General features: G+C 41.3%; 1 protein-coding gene across 1 annotated transcript; it reads left to right on the top strand.

The window, feature by feature from the left end:
• Positions 1–7: 7 nt before the first annotated feature.
• Positions 8–20,554, top strand: zgc:154058 (Transmembrane protein 150A-like). Its single transcript, XM_004551725.4, has 8 exons — positions 8–288; positions 631–856; positions 5,442–5,489; positions 6,398–6,484; positions 7,533–7,600; positions 12,531–12,658; positions 16,736–16,913; positions 17,562–20,554. The coding sequence occupies exons 2-8, from the start codon at positions 792–794 to the stop codon at positions 17,822–17,824; spliced, it is 837 nt and encodes a 278-aa protein (XP_004551782.3). The 5' UTR covers positions 8–288; positions 631–791; the 3' UTR covers positions 17,825–20,554.
• Positions 20,555–20,599: the final 45 nt, after the last annotated feature.

The following is a 20,599-nucleotide window of genomic DNA, read 5'->3' as shown; positions in this document are numbered from 1 at the left end:
GTGGGCGGAGTCAAACAGCTGGATACTCGTGGCGGCTGAGATACAGAAGGACTGGCTGCTGTGAAGCCAGCCTTCCCCCCACTCATTTCAACGCGAACACGGCTAACCGAGGTCCCATCTGCTCTGGAAAAATCTACATACCCAAGTAAAATTAAAGCTAAGTCGTGATAGTTTTTGGGGGGGTTGGGGGTGCCAGAGTTGTGGAGGACACGCCGGCGTACTCAAAGTTTTCATTTTCCTAAAAAGAAAAAAACAATCTGCATTTGCTAGCTTACAAGGAGGCAGAAGGTGAGTTGTCACAGATTTACCTTTGATGCTTGTTGTTGCTAGCTAGAAACAGGAAGGTGGACAAAAAACCGTCGCATTTGAAATGTAAGCGGTTAATGTGTCCACCCCGAACACCCCCAAACTTATAAAATGTTGTTGAACATTTAAGAAAAGCAGAAAACTAAAGCTTCACGAAAGCAGGATTATGTAAGGTAATGCACCCTGCTGATCGATGTAAATTAAATTGCTGTGGTCACTAATAGCTTGTTCTTGATAGTTAACTTAATCATTTAATGATGATGAGTAGGTGAATGCTCCTAATCAACCTCACGGAACAACCCTATCGATCCTCTCATTCACTAGCTGAAAAGAGACATCTGTCCTGCCGCTGTCCCATCAACCGTCCTCCATCTTCAGGAAAATGAATCGGTGCACATGTCAGTCACACTCAGATAAATGTTAATCCTACTTGAGAAGACATTGCTCAGCTGGCTGGAGAGGAAAAAGAAGAAAGGTGCTGGAAGATGTCTCTGTGGATGATACTACCTGTTAGCCTCCCTGTCCTGACCATCACTGGGATATGGGTTGTGTAAGTATTGTCTGTTTTTTCCCCTTTCTTTCTTTTTTTTTTTTGACATCAGAAAAGTTTAAAATCTATGTAAATGTTCTAAGGTTTGACATCTGGATCTATACCCTGTCCATAACTTTAAAAATGACAAAATACAAATTAAGAATTGGAATCATGTTGTAATAAAAATACTCTTCGATACTCCAGCCTCCTCTCCTGCCTACAGGAGTGCAGCACTACATATTTACCCTGAATTCCTGGGAGTCATGGCAATTGCATGTGGATTAACTCTTTCCAGTAATGATCCGGGATTATCACCATTATCCTAAAAATCAGACATGCAGGTTTGCAGTAAATCTTAATTATCTGTAGTACAGTGTCTGAGCAGATGTGCTGGAGAGAAACCCTCCTGGTTATACTTGGGCTGACAGCTCTTCTCTCTGTTCTATTATTTTGTTGGGACAAGGAATGCAAACCCCAGTGGGGAGAGAGACAGATGGCCCAATTCTAAATTGTTGTAGTTCTGAATCAAGGCTATGTGCTGCATCACTGATAAGTTGCATGGAGACTAAACAGCCTAATCAAGCACCAAACTTGAGACCATATGGCAATTAATGTTGTGATGTGCGTGGCTACTCAACAGTCCAATCAGTAGTGTGTATCCAGGTGTAGCGGCTTAATGTTTCCATGCTGATTTGAGAACATGAAGGTGAAAACCAATCTGTCTAGTTTGGGCATTTTTTTCTGAGCAGAAAGCTGATCTGAGTTCAGATGCTGAGAGCTGCAGATTGCCAGCCCCTTTACACCCATTTCCTTCCTGTTACCTTGACAAGGGCGCCTTGTTTCTAAGAGCAGTCAAGGGTCTTTTTCAGACTTGGGGAATGTCACAGAATGTGGCATGTTGCATAACTCCTGCTTCCCAGTGTGGATGACTGGGTAGGAGTAAGGTAAATACTGGAAAGGGGTGGGAAAGAACGTAAGCAAAATTTTCACTCAGTATCTGGCGCCCATGCCAAGTGTTTTCTGTATCAAGTTGGACCACCAAGAAGTCTTGGCTTCTGTTTCTCAACTTTTATCAGTCAGTCAGTGTATTTGCATATGTGTCTTTTATGTTATCCAGCAACCATGCTGTAGAAGCAATGGGAGTTTAACTAGTACTTGCCAAATTTATCTATAGTTTATTGGCTCACACATTTTTCTGAGGTTATTTTTGTAGAGCTTTTGGGACTTTTCATTGTTAAAAAAACACACAAATCCCCAACAAAAAAAGATTTTTCCATCGAAGTCTTTCTTTATGTAGGACTTGGTCCTAAATAAAAAACAGGGTCTGTTCCACTTAAACATTGCTTAAAGGCACATGCAATTACAGCCATTGCTGAGCTTTGATAGGGGTCTAATTATATAAACAAACCTATTATTACTTAGCCTCTGCTGAGCACATAAAGCGCTGGTTTAGTTCCAGCTACATCTAAATAAGTTCACTTTATTTAGAAGCTCCCCAGAGCTGCAGATGCTGTTCTAGCTTTAGAAGCTGGCCAGATGTATAAAATACACCCCCAAAATCAGGGAAAAATGTAACAACCTAAGCTTTCTTTTTCCTGCATTTTTTTTTCTAGATTTTTGATTTTTGTTTTTGTCTTGTTGGTACCATTTGTAGTGTTCAGCACATATGGAAAGGAAGCAGACAAAAATGAAAGGTGTGTGTTTGTTACTGTGTTTCTCGAAAGGCTTAAATGTCTATCACCGTCATTTACGCCTGAAGGTACACATTGGCACATTTTCCTTTAAGGCTTATCACACACTCAATAGATAAAAGGGAGGACATGGTGCACTTTTGTTTCTGTTCCTTTATCATAATCAAAAGCTGGAAGTCTTCTTTCACTCACAGTGATGGATTTCCTCAGTGCTAGAGCAGCGCTCTTTACACGGTGATTGATGTGTCTTTAACCCTTTGTGGTCTCTCCTGTTCTGTGTACCTGGAGTACACCTAAATGAGTCATTTGTTTGTTAGCTGAAATCTCGGCCTGCAATTTTGAAAAAAACGGTCGGACCTACATCGTTTTTGTGTGTTGTAGCTTGCTGACTTTCATCTACAGTGAGAGATCCATGGGAACAGTAAGATGCAACCAATGGAAAAAATCCCAGAGGGTTATTGCCCCCATCTAACCAGCCAGCCAAGTGTTGACAGCCTTTACAGCAGTCAAAACCAGCTGTGCATTTCACTAAGCAAATGCAGTGTTAAAAAGCTGGTAGCAGGATTAATTTCACACTTGAAAGTTAACTAAAAATAGATTCTCCAGGCGTTTCTTTTCTAACACCAGCTGGTGCCCTCAGATTATTTTTTAATGTTGTAGAAATTAATAGACACATTGTTTTAATAGTAATGATAGCTATGCTCAGACTAATATTTTTGCCTGTTATCTTGACCTTTTGGACAGTCACACCTATCTTGCGTGTGATCATTGGATAGGAGGTGCTAGCTGGCGATTTCCAAGACAAAGATGTAAACAGACATTGGTGACAGAACTGCCATGTATGATACTGGGTTTCACTCCGTGTCCAAGTTCTATATAGCTGTGCACACCCTGCATAAGAAAAAACTGTCCACCTGCTCAGGTTGGACAGCCCGTGTTTTCTGAATCTGATATTGTGTCGACACATGAAATTGTAGCAGATACTGTGTAGTGGAAATAATTTAATACCGCTATTTTTAACGTTATGAAATATGTCTTGCTTTTGATTTCTTGCTTGTGTCTTTGGGAAATATCTCTGTCCTGTAAAGACTGGCCTGTGAGTAGGATATTATCAGCCATGGAAACATTCCTGATTGGTGCTTAACCTCTTGCTGAACTAGGACTGCATGCAAAAATGAGGAAAGATACTCTGTCTGTATGACTCGGTCTTCCTGTGGTTTTCTGGCTGTTACAAATAGTGTTTTTACTGTTGCATGTGAATAACAAGGTTATATGTGATTGTTGCATGTCCTTCCTGAAATGCCCACATAGAAATGTGGCTAAAACAAGTAAAAATAAAGATGATGTGGGATATGTAAACACCTCAGAAACCCGAGTTTCCCATGATTTCTTTCTGCATGTGCATATTCGTCCTATCTGCATATGCAGTTGTGTAGGACTTGAGCAACAGAGCAGACACAGTTGAGCTGCACATGTTCGTGTTGAGGACTTAATCACAGGACTCACAGTTAAATAGCATTTTCTTCAGCCATTCAAAACCACACGCTGGACATCTGGCCCTTTAATGTGGCCTCTGTATCATTAGCTGAAAATGGTTTGTTATGTGAAAAATATGTCTTTTAAGTATTCCCAGGCAGGGTCACAATGTCAGGTATAATAATGCAAGTGGTCATTGCAGCCTGATTGAAGATGTTCCAGTTATAGAGTTTATCTGTAGCCTGTGCAAAAGGGGATTTTTGTGGCCAGCACTGGTCTCAATATTTTAAAATCTTAATTAGAAGATAATATAAAGTAAACGGTTAGCACTGTTGCCTCACATGAAGAAGGTCCTGGGTTCAAAGCAAGCTTTCTGTTTGGAGTTTGCGGATTCTCTTTGGGTACTTCTGACACCTCCTCCAACTTCCTCATACAGTCCAGAGGCATGCAGTTAGTGGAGTTGGGTTAATTGGTGATTCTAAATTGCCCACATGTGTGAATGTCAGTTCAAACGATTGTCTGTCTGTGTTGCCCCACAACAGACAGGCGGTCTGGCCAGGGTCTACCCTGCTTCTCCTTTCACATCTCCTCCTGCATCCCTGAATTGATGACAAGCGGAAGAAAATGGATGGATCAATATATTTAACATTGGTGTTTGTGTTTAGTGCTGACATATACAGATATTATGTTACTTATGTTAGATTGTTGACCTCTGTATGGCCGCGGCTGGTCAGTATCCTCACCATAGTCATACCACTTTGACAAAAATGAGCCATCTGAGGTAAATGGAGGTTCTTTAATAGTGCTTTTCTACTCTACATAAGCACCCAAAGTGCTTTATACAGCAGTTTCAGATAAAGGGTAAGAAATGGTGAAAAGTCAGCTCAACTGTTCCTGTTAAACAGGTGCAGGATTTTGGGTCACCCTAAAAGTTCAATAAATGAAAAGACCTGAAATCATATGTAGGTCATTTTCAGTCATATAAAATCATCACTGTAAATAAGCGACCACATGAGAAATGCTACTGCAAAGACATGACAGATATGCAAAAGGGTTTTAGTGAGCTTAACAGTTGATGGCTACGTGGGTTTTACATAAATCTGTTCAGGATTCATGTTCACTGTGATATTACGTTTCCTTGCCTTTATGGCCTGCTCACCTCCTGACAGTCTAGCGTCACAGTAGTGTCAGGTTATTATGTTAGCTGTGGCTTTTGCATTGAACTCCCCTCTGCTTTTCACTTGAATTCAATGACCTAAAAAAACTTCCTATTCTGAGGCTGCATGTGAGAAGTATCTTTTTTTCCTACCACTACCACTCTAATGGCTTTTTCCGTATGAATGCTCATTGAGTCAGTTTAAATTTACAGTGTATGCTAAAAATATAAAATAACTGTTCCCTTTGATTTTGGATAATCATTTCCTTTTCCTTTTTAGCTATGCCATGGCCCTTTACAACCAGCATGTCTGCCCTGTGGAAAACTGGTATGTTGACATCTATTCTGTATTTTGCTGATCCCTACAGTCAGTCTTGACCTTTGTAACCTTCCTTGCACCTCTTTTGCAACAAGAGCCAGTGAGAATAATTTCCTGCTCAGTCGGCTGAAAAACGTTTGAGAGACTCATTAAAATCCACTCACAGTTCAGTTCAGTTCAATGTTATTTACTTAGCGACAAATCACAACAACAGTTACTGCAAGGCACTTTATATTGTAAAGTAAAGACCACTACAATAATACAGAGAAAACCCCAACAATCAGACAAACCCCCATGAGCAAGCACTTGATGACCGTGGGAAGAAAAAACTCCCTTTTAATAAGAAGAAGCCTCCAGCATAACCAGGCTCAGGGAGGGGCAGGCACCTGCTGCAACCGGATGTGGTTGAGGGGAGGGAGGTAGGAGAAAGACACACTGTAAAGCAGAGCCAGAGATGAATATTAATCTAGAAAATCAGCACAAATCTAAAGCTGTGATGCTGAAAAATTTGTCGTTGCTGTCAGATCGTGTGCTTTGCTGCTCTGGATGCTGGGCTCGTTTCGGACAAGCTGAGGTTAATCTCCACGAGCAGAGCTAGCATTTGATGACACAGTGGTTTTCTGCCTCTTTGACACACCAACCCTAAAAACAAAAGAAATCCTGGGTGTGATCGCACAAAATGGTGCTTAATATACAGTTACTGTACTGTGGTTTAACAACATACTGTATTATACAGCTTCTCATATATTTTTACTAGACCCAGTGAAAAAAAATCAGGAATATGTCTTTGCTTTGTTAGCTATTTTCCACTGTGTGTCCACAGCCTAATATAAACGCAATTTTTCTCAATTTTTTTTAACATTTGCTTTTGCACTGCCACACATGTTTGGTGTTTGTTTGGTTGTTTTTTCTTTCAGGTTGTATAACCAGTCATGTGAGGAGGAGCTGTATTTGCAGAGCGGGCCATCCTTGTGCTGCACACTAGACAATGTACCTCTCATCAGGTCAGTGAGATGGAGTCGTACCTCATGTCCGTCTCTTCTCTGCCCCTTTGCTTCTGCTGAGTCAGAACAGGAACACTGTCCCATTGTTTTGCGTGACCCCTGTCGGCACATTGTTGATTTAAAAAGAAAAAAAGCGAGTGAGGAGAATGAGACGTTTCTTGTGTGTGTGTGTGTGTGTGTGTGTGTGTGTGTGTGTGTGTGTGTGTGTGTGTGTGCATTCTGAAAATAACTTGTGGCAGAAATATCCTGCCTGCCACCGTGGCAGTTTGGAGGCAAAACACGGGCCTACGTTCAGCCATGTAAACACACATACGCACACGGAGGAGTCGGCTTACAGTCCAGAGGAAATCAAGACACTCCTGCTTCTTTGTTTGGGTTTTTGGCCCTCTCAGCTTTCAACATCAAAGACATGTTGTACCACATAGCCACAGTGGCTTTCATTTAACAAAAAAACAAAGCATAAAAAAAAGGAAAACCAGAAAAGATAATATGCAACGATAATGACCCCACCACCACCACCTCTACAAATCAAGTGTGCAGCTACAGTTTAACACAGAAAATTAATCTTTAATATAGCAGCGCTGTTGTTGCTAAGCAGTCGAAGCAGGGAAGGTGGAAGAAGCATTTTTCTTAATCTGTGTTAAATACCGCGCTGTTGGGTAAAAATAAAACGGACCTTCGAACAAGCCATAGATGAAAAAATTGTTTAAAATGTATTCATGTCAGCTTTAGTCTAATGAATGGTGCGTTTTGATCCATGTAGTGAAGAATGTGTGTATGACTTGAGTCAGCTGAGAGGACTTTGGCTTCAATGGGAGTCTGGGCACAGACAGCCAGTGTTGACTGTCTCTGAGTTTTCCCTCCTACAAACATTTCCCATTCGTAGAATAAAAGCAGCAAGCAGTAGGTGAAAAGTCAAACACTTGACTTCAGGATGTGAGGAACAGCCATAGAGTACCTCTGGATGTGTTGATGGTTGGAGGTGTAGGCAGTGGTGCATTGTTTTGCGGTATTGCTCTGATGGTTTTCTTGTAATTGTTTCTTGCAGTAAATGTGGGACTCTTCCTCCTGAGAGCTGCTTCTTCAGCCTTATCTGCAGCACGGGCTCATTCATGGGTAAGGCATCATAAGGCATGGCTCAGGACACATTAGACTGGCTTATATTAACTGTGTAAACCAGCAAGCTAAAATTTCAAGACACACCTGCAGGGCAGCTAGGTCAACAAATGAATGTACATAAGCATATTTATTGAAGTAGACACATTGTATTTCCCATTGTAGAAATAGAAAAAGGAAGGGGCTTGTTTGCCTAACAATGGTAAGATCCCCGGTTTGATTCCTGGAGATGACACAAATCCCTTTGGGTTTGTTTCAGGAAGGGTGTAAAAGTCAGTCAGATTAAACATGTGAAGCTGCCCAATGTGGCGACCCCCCCCCCTGTGAATAAGAGAGAAGCTGAAAGCAAAAATTAGCTGTAATACAGAACAAGTCCGAACACAGATGCAAAGAAAACTCTTGTGTCTGAAAGAAAGAATGAGCTCTCAATTGCTGGTCTGCATGTTTTCTGGGAGTCTCTACATGTGCTGCTGCCCTCCGTTCACTGGTGGCTTCGACTGGCCCGATCTTGATAATGTTTTCCAGCTGTGGTTAATTTTCTAGCTGTGTGTAAAAAGTTACTGTGCTTTGTTTTTATCCAAGCCTCTAGCAGCTATTTTTCTGTCTGACTGTGAGACTCTGGACATTGTAAGCTGTCTTTTTGAGATGCAAATTGTAGCTCTGGTCTTTGCTTGTGACAAGAATGGAGGAACTTTGCAGCATTGTATACTGTATGTGTACACAATGCTGAAAAAGGAGGCAGATGGTTGCATTTCAGGAACTGCCCTTGTGTACTTACAGGCTTTTTCCAGGCTCTTAACAGACCCATTAGGTGGTGAATACACACCTGAGTACAACTGCTGCACACATAGTCAAAGAAGTATTTCTATTATCTGATAAAGAAAAGTATATTGTTTGCTTGAGTAAATTAGACCCCACTTTTGAAAATCTTTTGCAACCTGATTTTCCTTTAGAGGGAGGTTATATGCATAAAAAACCAGTGAGAATCTTTAAAATCGGTACATAATATTATTGGTGTCAGAGAAACACACCTTGGCTAAACACTGGCCTTTGATTTTTGTGTTTTATTTCACGGGTAAATTATGTGGCAGTGAGAAAATGTTGCAACCACTGTTGCTTCATCACGATGATGGATTTTATCTGGCTTAGTTAAGATGTAGCTCTGTAACTTTTGTTTGAAACATGCTTACCTAGAATGACTCTTTCATAATATGTATGCAGTATAAGTGTGAAATAATGGTGTGTGGTGGAGGTAATCCTGCACTACTTCCGCGCACAGTGACTGTTAAACAGCTTTCATCTAAATTTCTTAGTTCCTCTTCCTTGTGAATGAAGTTTCTCTTGCGCTCATTGTTAGTCACCCACCAAACCATCAGTGACAGCAACCAAAAGAAAAGATGTCTTAGAAAGTACATAGTGAGTAAAAGAAACAAATCCCTTTTCATTGTGAAAGGATAAAAGCTTGTATCTCTGTCTTTGTCATAAATGTGTTTTGAGATATTAGAGACGCACATTTTCCTCCCAGTTACATAAAATGTCAGCTAATATTTTGTTTTCATTAGAACACATAACTTGAGCTGAATCACTTAAGGAAGTGGGAAAATGAGCATGTCAACATGTTTCAGATTTTGATATTTGCTGTTTTCTTTGTTTTCCATGACCGTAAGATGATTATATTTCTAATTAAGAGAATTTAATATGACCGCTCAATAAGTAATTTCAGTGAAACACTCCACCTTCATCCATTAAAGTGTTTTTTGGAGAGCTAATGACAGTTGGGAATTGAAATTCTGCATAATTCCTTCATAATTTCCTCTGCATTTCTATTCTTTTTTTAAAAACAACATAAAAAATTGAGATTTAAGGACCCTCAACCTTGATGTTATTGTAAGTGATGTATCGCTGCTGCATTTGATTAAAAATTATCCATCACATCCTTTTAACTGAGTTCAGTTGCACTTTCACCCACTCGGGTGAATCTGTGAGGTTTGGAAGGTTTAATTTTCTAATTTTTGGCTGCATTTTTTCCCCCTTTGCAATCCCATCAGTCTGTATGTTAATACTGTTTATAAAGCTACCTCTTTTGTCTATACATAAGTATGTAAAGCTGATGTGGTATGTAGCTATACAACACTATTTTAAATATTGCGTGCTTAGCTAGTAGCTCATTGATTTATGTTTTACTTGGAAGGCTGTGTCTGCTATAGTTGGCTGCAGGTGTCACTTCCAAAAGGAGTAACATGAACTTGGAGAATTTTATATCGCCCTGTAATTGTTTTTTCTCCTTTTCAGTTCAGTTCCCACTTTTCTGCCAGTGTACACACAAAACATTTGAAAGACAATACATGCATTCTCTGTCTGCATACCTTCTGTGGGAGACGGTGAAATGTTGTGTTTGGGTTGAAATATAGCCCCTTGTATGGGTGGCAAGGTTTTTTCTACTGTGAGGTGCGAGTGCCGCCGGGTAATAAGCACTTTATTAATGCCCATCAGTTTTAGTGTTAACTCAGCCCTGCGTATTTGAATGCAAAGGCACGTGCAGGGCTATGTATGCATGAGAGATTGTCCACCTTGTTGCAAGTATACATGCAAGATAGAAGTAGTGTGTGAGTCAGTGTCTGTTGGAGCACTTTACTTCCTGCACTGGGTTTCCTGACTTCAGAGCAAACAGCATGAACTTGTAAAGGGCTGCTCTGTGGAAGGTAACAAAGTATTGGAACAGTGTTAGGTGCTGTTGCATGGCATCCTTGGGTAAAATAAGCTGTCACACTGCAGCTTGTTGTGACCTTCGAGTCCAGGTGGCGCTGATGCATGGGATATGAAGCCCTTACACTGGAGGAGGCCATGACTTTACTAAACATGCATCATCTGACAAGGATACCAAAAAAAAATGCCCACACAAATGTGCCCAGAATAGAAGAAGAAACACTGATTTCCTATAGAGAGAAGCTGCTTGTCCTTGTCTTTAACCTTCAGGCGTAGCTTTCATCATTCCAGGATGACTGCACAATGCCAACAAGTTTAAACACGCTCATTTGTTATGATGAAACACACATTTAGTTGAAACAGAAAAGAATCCACCAGCAGCCAGTCTGCAGCAGGGTGAACGAGGCGCTTTAATCTAATGAAAAAGCTGCAGTCGACTTTCCTTTCCCTTCAGCAATACAGCATGTTCTCCATTATAAAAAGGAGCCAATGAGCAGACTGTTTCCGTGCCCGGAGACACAGTTGTTTGTTTTTCCGTGATTGTAACTGAAATCACTTTTGCCGAGTTGATTTGGGTACAGAAGGATGAAACAGAAGAAAGCTCGCACAAACACAGATACACACAAGTTAGAGCTAGTGAAAATAAAAACATAAATAAATCATTAATTAGTTTTTTTAATAGCCTTACATAACCATGTCTTGGTCTTGCTTGTACCAATGTTTGCCTTTAAGGTTTAAACAAATGTTTTTATTATCAGATTTAATAGCAACATTTCAGTGAGCTCATAGTAAACTTTGCAGATCAGATGGACTTAAAATTAATTCTCCCTCCAAACATCACATTAAAACAGAATGGTTAACATAACGGTGGGAACTTTGCACTATTGTTCTAACAGGAAATTATGCAAGACATAATTTCTCAACATGTGATGCTGAACTCTCTCTATAAATCATATACATACCTAAGCTGTGTGGATGTGTAACTATGAAAAGATCGGCAAAAAAAAAAAAGCTGAAGGCCTTTTTTAAAATCTTTTTTTTCCCGTTTGGGCAGAACATTAATAAAATGTAGTATAACTATAATCATGAGTGACTTGGCTGTTGCATTAGTGTATTATTTTGTGTGTTTTTTTTTATGAAAAACATTCTTTTAATATCATCTTTTTATCTTTGCACCTTGCTGGTGACTCATTTTTCACCCTAGTGTTGCGGCAATTGTGGTGTGGTGTCTTCCCCTCAGTAATTTATCCTCAGCATGAGCCAAACAACTATCATCTGGAAGCTTTGCTGTTGTTGTCAAAATCAGAAAATGATGTGAAATATGCATGGCTGATTTTTTAACAGCTGCGAAGAAAAAGTCGCTTTAAAACAAAAGATCAGGCCTGGAATCAATAATTTCTACTGCTTCATCCTGAGGTTGTGGCCGGGCTATAAAATGTGTCCGCTCACTGAGACGCTACTTAAAGCCAGACACGTCACGGCATAGACAAACCCTGGAGACAAAGCTTCAGAGAGGAAGGAAAAATCTATCAATGTAAAGACTCTACGTGGAAATGTTTTTCTTTTCTAGCCATGACCACAGTCTCCATTTGTATTCCCTTTTGGCAGACACAGACCTTCTGAAAAGCTGCCTCTTACACAGACACAGTGACAGAGTTAACATAACACTTTAGTCCCTGGAACAATATATAAGCGTCAGGTCAAGACATGAGGGGCTCCTTGTCCTCACTAATTCTCCCACCCTCCACTTTTCACTCTCCCCATATGCCCCGCTTTCTCCAAGCCCAGTCAGCCTTCATCAGGCACCAGCCGTGAGGAGCCAACAAAGAGAACCCAAATGGGGGTCAGCTCCTCAGTGCTCCAACAATGCACCCAGTCAGAGCTTGTTAGCACATCGGCACTCATCTGTCCCATATACTGTACTTCTTTCCCCTTCACCTTTTAATCGTATGTAGGTTTGGATCGACCCCCCACCAAGATATCCTTCTCACTTTCCCGCCATTTTCTGCTTCTCATAGTTTTGAGTCAGAGAAGCTGCTTAACATCTCTGATTTCCTGTAATATAGCTTTCAGGGAGTTCATGTATTTCTTGGCTAAGTGACGTGTGAGAGTGTTTGCGTTAAATTGAAGCCAGGCACTTTTTTATGATAGTCGTCCAAAAAAAGCCAGATGATGCCTTTTCTCCATTTCTTGCATGCAGTGACTTTCATCTCCCTTCTTTTAGTGATGGTGATTGTGCTGCTTCGCTACGCCCACGTCATTGAGAAGCATCAAAACTGTGTCCTGAACACGGCGAGTCTTTGCACGGGCTGGATCTGTGGTGCTGGACTCATCATGGTGGGCAACTTCCAGGTACGGTCTTCTAGTTTTTTTAACAATAAAACACAGAGAGGTCGCTGTAAATGCTGATGAAGACAAAGATTTATGGATACCCAAAGAAATTGTATTCAGCATGGGAAATAGTGAAATTAAACACACAGAGACTGAGGCTTCTGTTGTGTAGTCCTAGAGACTGGCTGGCAACCCTTTTGCAACCTCTGGTCACTCAGGAAAAATGTGTATTTCTTGACTGGTTGGTGATTGGATGCTGGGTACAGTTTCTCACAAAGAGTCTGCTGCACCAAAAGCGTCCTTGTAATTACTTGGGTCGCTAATGTAGCTGCAATTATTTATAGTTCGAAGAAAAGTTGCCAACTTGTTCTCAAACACTCACCAGCTATTAGTCAAGCTATAGTCAAAAATGTGTTGCACCTTTTCATGTGAAAAGTGGGGTTAGTGTCACACTTTTCATAGCTTCATTACCGGTCTTAGAGTAGTTGGCAGATATATGAGGACAAGTCGGCATCTTCCAAGCAGGTTGCGGGCAATAGCAGACGCAATCTCAAGGAGGTTTTTTTTGGTGCAGCAGACTCTTTGCTGGGTGAAATTGGTCACAACCTCCAGCAACTACATGCCAGCTGGTTGTAAAAAAGCTTTGATGTTCAGATAAAATGATAAAATGTCCAAAATATCTCTGGTTCCTGTTTCATTAATATAATTTCTTTTTGCTAAATGGTGTGGCATGGCTTCATCTCTAGTAAATTCTTATACACAGCCAAGAAAATAATCTGCTGTATAATCTTTAACATGTCTTTGTTTAACCTGGCTCTTTTTAGGAGTCTTTCTCTTTGCTTCTTTCCATCAATCCTTTTATTTGAGATTAAACACACCTCAATGTTTGTAATGTTAACTTCTTCCTTCATCAGCACAATACTGTTCACAATAATCCTCTTTCTTTGGTCCTAAAACTTCAAGTGAAGAAACTCAACGTGAATTTCTTCTTCTGTTCTCTGGGAAAGAATTTCTTGAAGTTTAAATATTTAGAGCTCTGGCTGGATGCCTAGACAGTGTGTGTGTGTATGTGTATGTGTATTAGTACTACCTTTGCTGCGTGGACAGAACTCTGTTTAGACAGTAACATTGTTACGACCGCTTCAAAGAAAGCGTGCATAATGTCAACTGTTGAGTTTTTGGTTAAAAGTCAGCGTACGTGTCAGATTCAGGAAGTGGTCACGGTTAGGGTAAGAAAAGTAAGATCATTTAACGTCCTCTGAGGGGAGGTTATTTTGGTGTTTGACGCTGGGCTGGATATCACTGCAAAATCTTGTTACCATGCTTTAAAAAGGCCGAGATAGTTCATGGGAAAATAAAGAGGGAGAGACAGCCACGGAGAAGGCATTTGATGCTATATTCAGAGTAAAGAGAGGAGCAAAAGTTTTGAAAGAAAATTTGGGTTGTGTTGAAGTAAAGTGAAGTTTCTTAGAGTGTAATATTTCTACAGATGTGACTATTTGGTTAAATTAGATTGTTTGACATGTTAGAGTCTCGGCTCTTTTTACATACTCCTCTTACAAGAGTTGTGTATGTGCGTATTGGAGCAGATTTGCAGATGTGGCAGTTCATGCGAGGGTGTAGTAACGGCAACCTCACCTTCTTCCCGCTTTTCCTATGAGGCTCGAGCTCTGCTGAACAGGGAGGAATTTTACGAGAAGAGCCAGGGGGAAGTGAGTCATCAAGTCTGGCCATGCATGGAGAGGAGCTAGGCAGACAGGGTGTGTGTAACAGATGCCCCATCTATAACCAATCACGAGCCTGATCCCTGCAGCCCGCCTCACACAGTGCCCTCTCATGAAGTTCAGGACATTACACAAACCCGCATTTTTAGCATCGAAAACACGTGTACTCAGGATCCACTGGCAAATGCCACAAACAAGTTTGACTCAGAGAAGAGGGAGCAGAGCAGGACTCTGACAGTCAAAATCGAAACAGATCAAAGAAAGCGCAAGAAACACAACACATGGCAGCGTAATCAGCCGCATCAACTGCTTGAGCGCATAGTTGTGCGTTACATAAGCCTTTGGCAGTACAGCTGTGGTGTGGTGGAGCCACGGGGACTTTTCCCGTCAAGCGATCTGATGATCTGGGAAGAGAAGTACATGAATTGTTGACGGAGAAGCACATTACTGCCACACAGAGGTGCCTGAGTGTGACACAGCTGCATGGAAAGCAGCTGTCAGGAAAACAAAGAGAAAAGAAAAAGGAGTAGAAAAGTTCGTTGGACTGCTAATCTGGATGAAAAAGACTGATACCACCTACAGTCTGAAGGTATTTCCAATCTTATTTGGCTGGAAGATGTCACGCAAATCAGGAACATTGTCTGAAGTCGCACACCAGTTCCTCACTTAAAACACGATGGTGTTTCATTCTTCTCTGTTTTTTTCTAAAAGCTCTGGTTTTCAGGTGATGTCGAAAGGGCCGTTGTAATCGGTGGTGGTGCCACTTTCAGTTACAGATTTTCACAGCCATTGTGTATGTCCCGCACAACGGAGGCGAGTCGGTAAAGTCGGTATGTTTCAGTTCATCTCATTTAGTTCTGTTTCCAGAAAATGAAAATAGAGAAAAAAACAAAGTTAGGCTTGTTCCCACAGAAACATCGTCACAGCGTTTATCTACCTCACAAAGTAGCAGTACCTGACTGCTACTTTGTGAAATATCACAGGTGCAGCTCAATAGTGTGCTGAATTTAGCTGCGGAAAACTCACTAATGAAGGCAGGAGCTCAGAGTGGTTTCAGATAAATATGTGTAGCTATAATAAGAGCTGTTGCTCTTAAGTGCCGCCCAGTCTTCTCTTTATTCTCATTTCCTTCCTTATGCTTTCCCTGTTTGATGTTACACTGCTTTTCACTGCCACACTTTGCTCACTTCAGTGTGCTCACAATCTGCTAATATTGCACCTATATATATTAGCGGCATACATTACCTGGCTGTGATTAGCAGTGATCAGTTGATAGCGTAAACAAACAGGTATTAGTGATTGAATCTGGCACTCCTGGCTGCACACACTCACTCACACACATGCACACAATCAATAGAGCTCACTGTGCAGTGTATGAATTGAGTCTGCAGCCAACACCAGGCGATCGACCTGCCAAATGATAAAAAAACGTGCCGTCACAAAGTCAAAGTGATTTTCTCATTAAATAACATAAACCATTATTTCACTTCACAATACATTGGATCAGAATCTTTATCAATACTGATTTACTGATTAAACTTTTGCAGCTCTAGCGTGGAAAATAGATTAGTCAGAAGAAAATGAAGTTGTTGATGTGTGTCCAGAGGTGGAGGTGCCACACTAGAGTAGAAGAAATTGGATTTATTTTACTGTGTGAGAGCTTTACAGCAGATCTCAACTGTTCAAAACTTTTCTTATGCAAGTCTTACATTGCCACTTCAAGGATCAGCCTACTACACAAGAATGTTCAGCATGTACTGACCAGGCCAATGGACAAATGGCTTAGATACCAAACTTTGAGGCTGTTGCTGTAATGATCTTGGAAAATGATAACAAATAGCAGAATTTATACATCTGGCATTAACCATGAAACTATTGTTTTTTATCTGAGCAAATCAGTCAAGTCGTTTAATGTGTCCCTAGCTCAAGTTAATGTACCACAAGATCTCTTATCTACTCAGTTCAGTGTGTGTGTGTGTGTGTGTGTGTGTGTGTGTGTGTGTGTGTGTGTGTGTGTGTGGACCCTTCAGTGGGAGCTGTAGTCACATGCTCCTGAGCGGCTCTTTTGTGTATTGTTTCTTGTTGTTCTTGTGACCAGCAGGGAAAAGGAGGCATTCTGTCGTGTTTCTTGCTGCTGTTGCCTCCTGTACGCTTGCCTTTTGTGTTTCTTTTTTTTCTTTTCCCTTTTTACTTAAAGAATCGTAAGAAGCTTCGACCAGAGTTTTAAATACCACTGAAACTGGGCGATGGGACCACTTCCTGAATTTGCCCACGTCACATTCACTAGATGTTTTTATTTTGTGTTACATCTTTGCGTCAACCCTTTAAATGGCTCCCTTACCTTCTCTTCCTGTTTTCTGTCCTTATATCACAGGTGGATAATGCTAAAATTCTCCACTATGTTGGAGCAGGCATTGCCTTTCCCACCAGTATGCTGTTTGTGTGCCTGCAGTCAGCGCTGACGTACCGACTGGCCAAAACCCAAGGGGAGTACAACTTGGCCCACCTCCGGCTCTGCATGACCCTGCTGGCCTTCGTAGCCTTGGTGCTCAGTATCCTTTCCAGTCTCTACAGATGGCTGCCCTGAAGCTTAAGGGACTAAGCATCCCCTTTGACCTCTTTTCATCAGATATTTTTATTTATTATTTCATGCAGTTAGTCCCTGGCACCTCTTCATCAATGACATAAAGCAGCAAGAGTTTTTAACTCTATAATTGCGCGATACAGTGACCTTTTTACCAGATATTAATGTAGTGCATTAACGCCAGTCTCGTGTCTGCTTCAGACAGTTTTGGAAGCACGCAGCAGGAAATCTTGGCGCACTCCAGCATATTTCATAGTAGGAGGTGGAAGATTAAAGACCGACTTAAGTCCGATCCAATATCTCTGTCAGCTGATATCCATCTAGAGAAGTTACAGTGCATGTGGGAAAAACATATTAGCCTGACCTACAGTACAGATATACAGTAGCTGTAGCCTGGGCCTGTCTCTTCATGGGTAACATAATCAACATGTGAGCACTTGTAAAGCTCGCTAATTAACTCATTGTGTCTTGTTTACTTAACCTGGACAAAAACTGAGTGTTTAATCTGCATCGTGCAGGTGAGTGGGGCCGTGTCCACGACTGCTTCCTGTTGGGGCGTTTCAGCTTTAGGTCCTCGCATTGCTTTGCTGCTGTTTTCCTTAACCGTGTGTTTCAGGTGGTGTTTTTTTCTGTCAGGAGAGCTTCGTCCTGCAACACGCCTCGGCCATCTTCGAATGGGTGTTCTGCATCATCATCATGCTTTTTTATGGGACTTTTGCCTTCGAGTTTTCCGGCATGTCAGGAGATACAATGGTGGTGCTGGCGAGAGGAGGCTCCCTGGGACCTGCTGGGAGAGAACACAAGATGGATGCGCTGGGAGGGCCCGGTTTGCACTCACAACCACATCCACACCAACCTGAAAGCATGTCCATGCTGTAGCCTCCTGGCACACGTTGATGCCACACAGTTGCCTCATTTTATTCCTTTCCAACTCTAGTCTGAATTATTCATTTCCAGCCGTGTTCGTCTGAAGGTTTGAAATGAACCAGGCCAGCGCAGCAGCCGTTCAGAGCGGGCGTAGCTCTGCTGCAGTTTATACTTACGTCAAACTTTGTGTCTCCGAAGAACTTGTTTGCATTTTGCACATTGCACAGGCGTGCAAAACCAAATTTTCTCCCTGCTCATGGCTGTGCTCCGTGACCATCAGAGGAGCGTTTTGGGAATCAGATCATGGAGTTCTTGTGAATCCGATGGCCTCGGATTCAGATGACTGCCGCGATGCGTTCAGAGTGTGTAAGAAGTGAAGGCTGCTGGACAGCCCAGCTGACAGTATTACAGTGGGAAGGTGTCACAGTGTTTCAATCCTGGAAACAGAACAGGGCGGCAGTTTGCATTTTTCATCACGTAAACCTCTGTTAAGCAATATTTTTGATGTTAAGTCACGTCTTTGTAATTAACACCCTACACTGTATAGATCTTCTTTTGTTTTTTACTGTTTTGGTTATTCATTCTGCATACTCATCTGCACATTACCTCCCTTCCAAAGCCACGTGTAAAGCTAAAATATTTCTGTGGAGCTGGTTGACCAAAGCTAATCAGAAATAATATTATCTGGTGGACATCAGAGTAGTTCTGAGCTCTGCTGTGCATCTCATGAGCTTGCATTTAGATACGAGTGTCATTTTGTTTAAAATGCTTATTGCAGCATTAAAGTTTGTGCCATATATGCAAGCCTAATATTGCTGTTAAAGTATCAGACCGCATGGACTTATTGTTTCCGGACTATTCGGGTGACGTTTCATATGTCTTTATTTAAACTGTGTTAAAAAATTCAGTGAGCTCTGAGTCACATAAATCTTCTAATTAAGACTGAAAAAATACACCCTTCCCCATTCTTCTTGGGATCCATAGACTAGATCAATGCTCAGCTCTTAAATAATGCTGGATTGAACTCCTTCTCTGTAAAAGAATATGAGGGAGAGGTGACACAGTGTCGAGAGGCCAAATATGTACCAGCTAATTCAATCCAGAGCACTGGCTTTATTGAGTTTAGTGACGGGGCATTACACGTGTCTTCAGGTCCTGTAGGCAGAGGTCTGCATCTTATTATTCCCACATGCAGGAGGAGGAGAACATGTTCTTATTGCTTTAGCTGTTTCCTTTTATTGTGAAGCTGGAAACTTCGCACAGGTGGAGATGTTTCAGCACGTCAAGCTGGTGTGGTGGGATAAAGGGAAAAGGATTTGTATAATGTAAGACATGGTGGAGATGGACTGTCCTGCTTCAGTGTTAACGTGTTATTTTTCAGTATGTGCCAAATACAAGTCTGCCTATGGCATTGGTGCTAATACACAAATAGGCCTTACCTTGTTGTTTTCCCTTACTTCAGTTGTGATTACGGCAAAGCAATAAGAAGAGACATGAGGTAAATCGGTGACTCTGAGAGTGAGAGCAGGGACAGAAGGTTAGCAACACCAGCACGTGGAGAAATGCTCCATGTTTGCTAACATCTGTGCATAATTTTCTCAAGCTTTGAGGAGGCAGAGGCTTTACAACAGTAGTAATTTAATTAATTGGCCATCAGCACATCTGGCCACATGTCGAGCTGAGATGTTGTTTGTGTAATTTGTTTGCAAATTCACAGTATGTTACTGAAAGTAGTTATTCACTATCAGGCTGAATGTATCAGACTAACTGAACTAGAGTGATGGGGAAGCCTGCGCACGCTGCTCTGAGGACGGAGCTGAAAGCGACACCAGCTGCAACACTGAGCACTTGCTTCTCTCTGCTGGTCACACTGCTTATTGCATGTGTTAAGCTCACATGAGGGGTTTTTTTTCTACTTGAAAAATTGTCAGTTTTTTCTGCCCACAGTCAGAATACTAAGACCAACTAATGTTTTTATCCTTTTATTTCATAAAGGTGGAGGCTCAACTCCAGCCTGAGCTTCTGCCTGCGACAGTATGAGGTTCCTCTGAGAAACCACATTAAACATTCAATACATTTGAAACGTTCACTAAAATAATGGTGCTAATCATTTCACATTTACTTAAAGTACTTAATCCGACGTCATGGTTTGAATATTCCCTATTTCTAGCTGACCACTACAAAAAAAAGAAACATTACATTTCTTTTAAATCTTCACATTCGCCATCATTCTCTTCATTTCATACCTCATTCTTCCTCATTTATGGATCTATCTGATCTCTACACTCAGGAAAACATTACCACACCAGCTGTGTTCTTTGATTCAAGGCCTTTGGCTTTCTGCCGTCTTTGTTTAAATTGCATTTTTGTCAATGGGATTCCTTGTGTACATTTGTTTCTTTGTGTAGTATAGGTGCAGCTGTAAGACTGGTGATTAGCCATGATGTAATAGATTATTTTTGCTAATCAAGACTCTGTTAAATGTGCGAGAAAACCGAGCTCACTCGTGCAATCGAGATCATTGGTGAGAGCCTTCTGACTAACAAGAACCCAACACTCCTCACAGCACCCCACTCTCAGTTACACAGCTCCCTGTGCCTTATGTGCTGTTTTGATCATGGAAACCAAAGAGGTCACAGTTGTAAATTCTATTTTGATGAAGAGTCATATGATTGTATCCATTTATGCCTTAATATTCAACAAATAAAAAAAAACAAAAAAACAAAAAACAGCAAACGTTGAATCCCAGTGGCTTCATTACACAACATGAGCACAAAGAACCAGACA

The sequence above is a fragment of the Maylandia zebra genome, linkage group LG13 (genome assembly GCF_041146795.1).
Source record: "Maylandia zebra isolate NMK-2024a linkage group LG13, Mzebra_GT3a, whole genome shotgun sequence".
Classification (NCBI taxonomy): Eukaryota; Metazoa; Chordata; class Actinopteri; order Cichliformes; family Cichlidae; genus Maylandia; species Maylandia zebra.
Note: the sequence above shows the minus strand (reverse complement) of the source record. Positions and strands in the feature narration are given on the sequence as shown.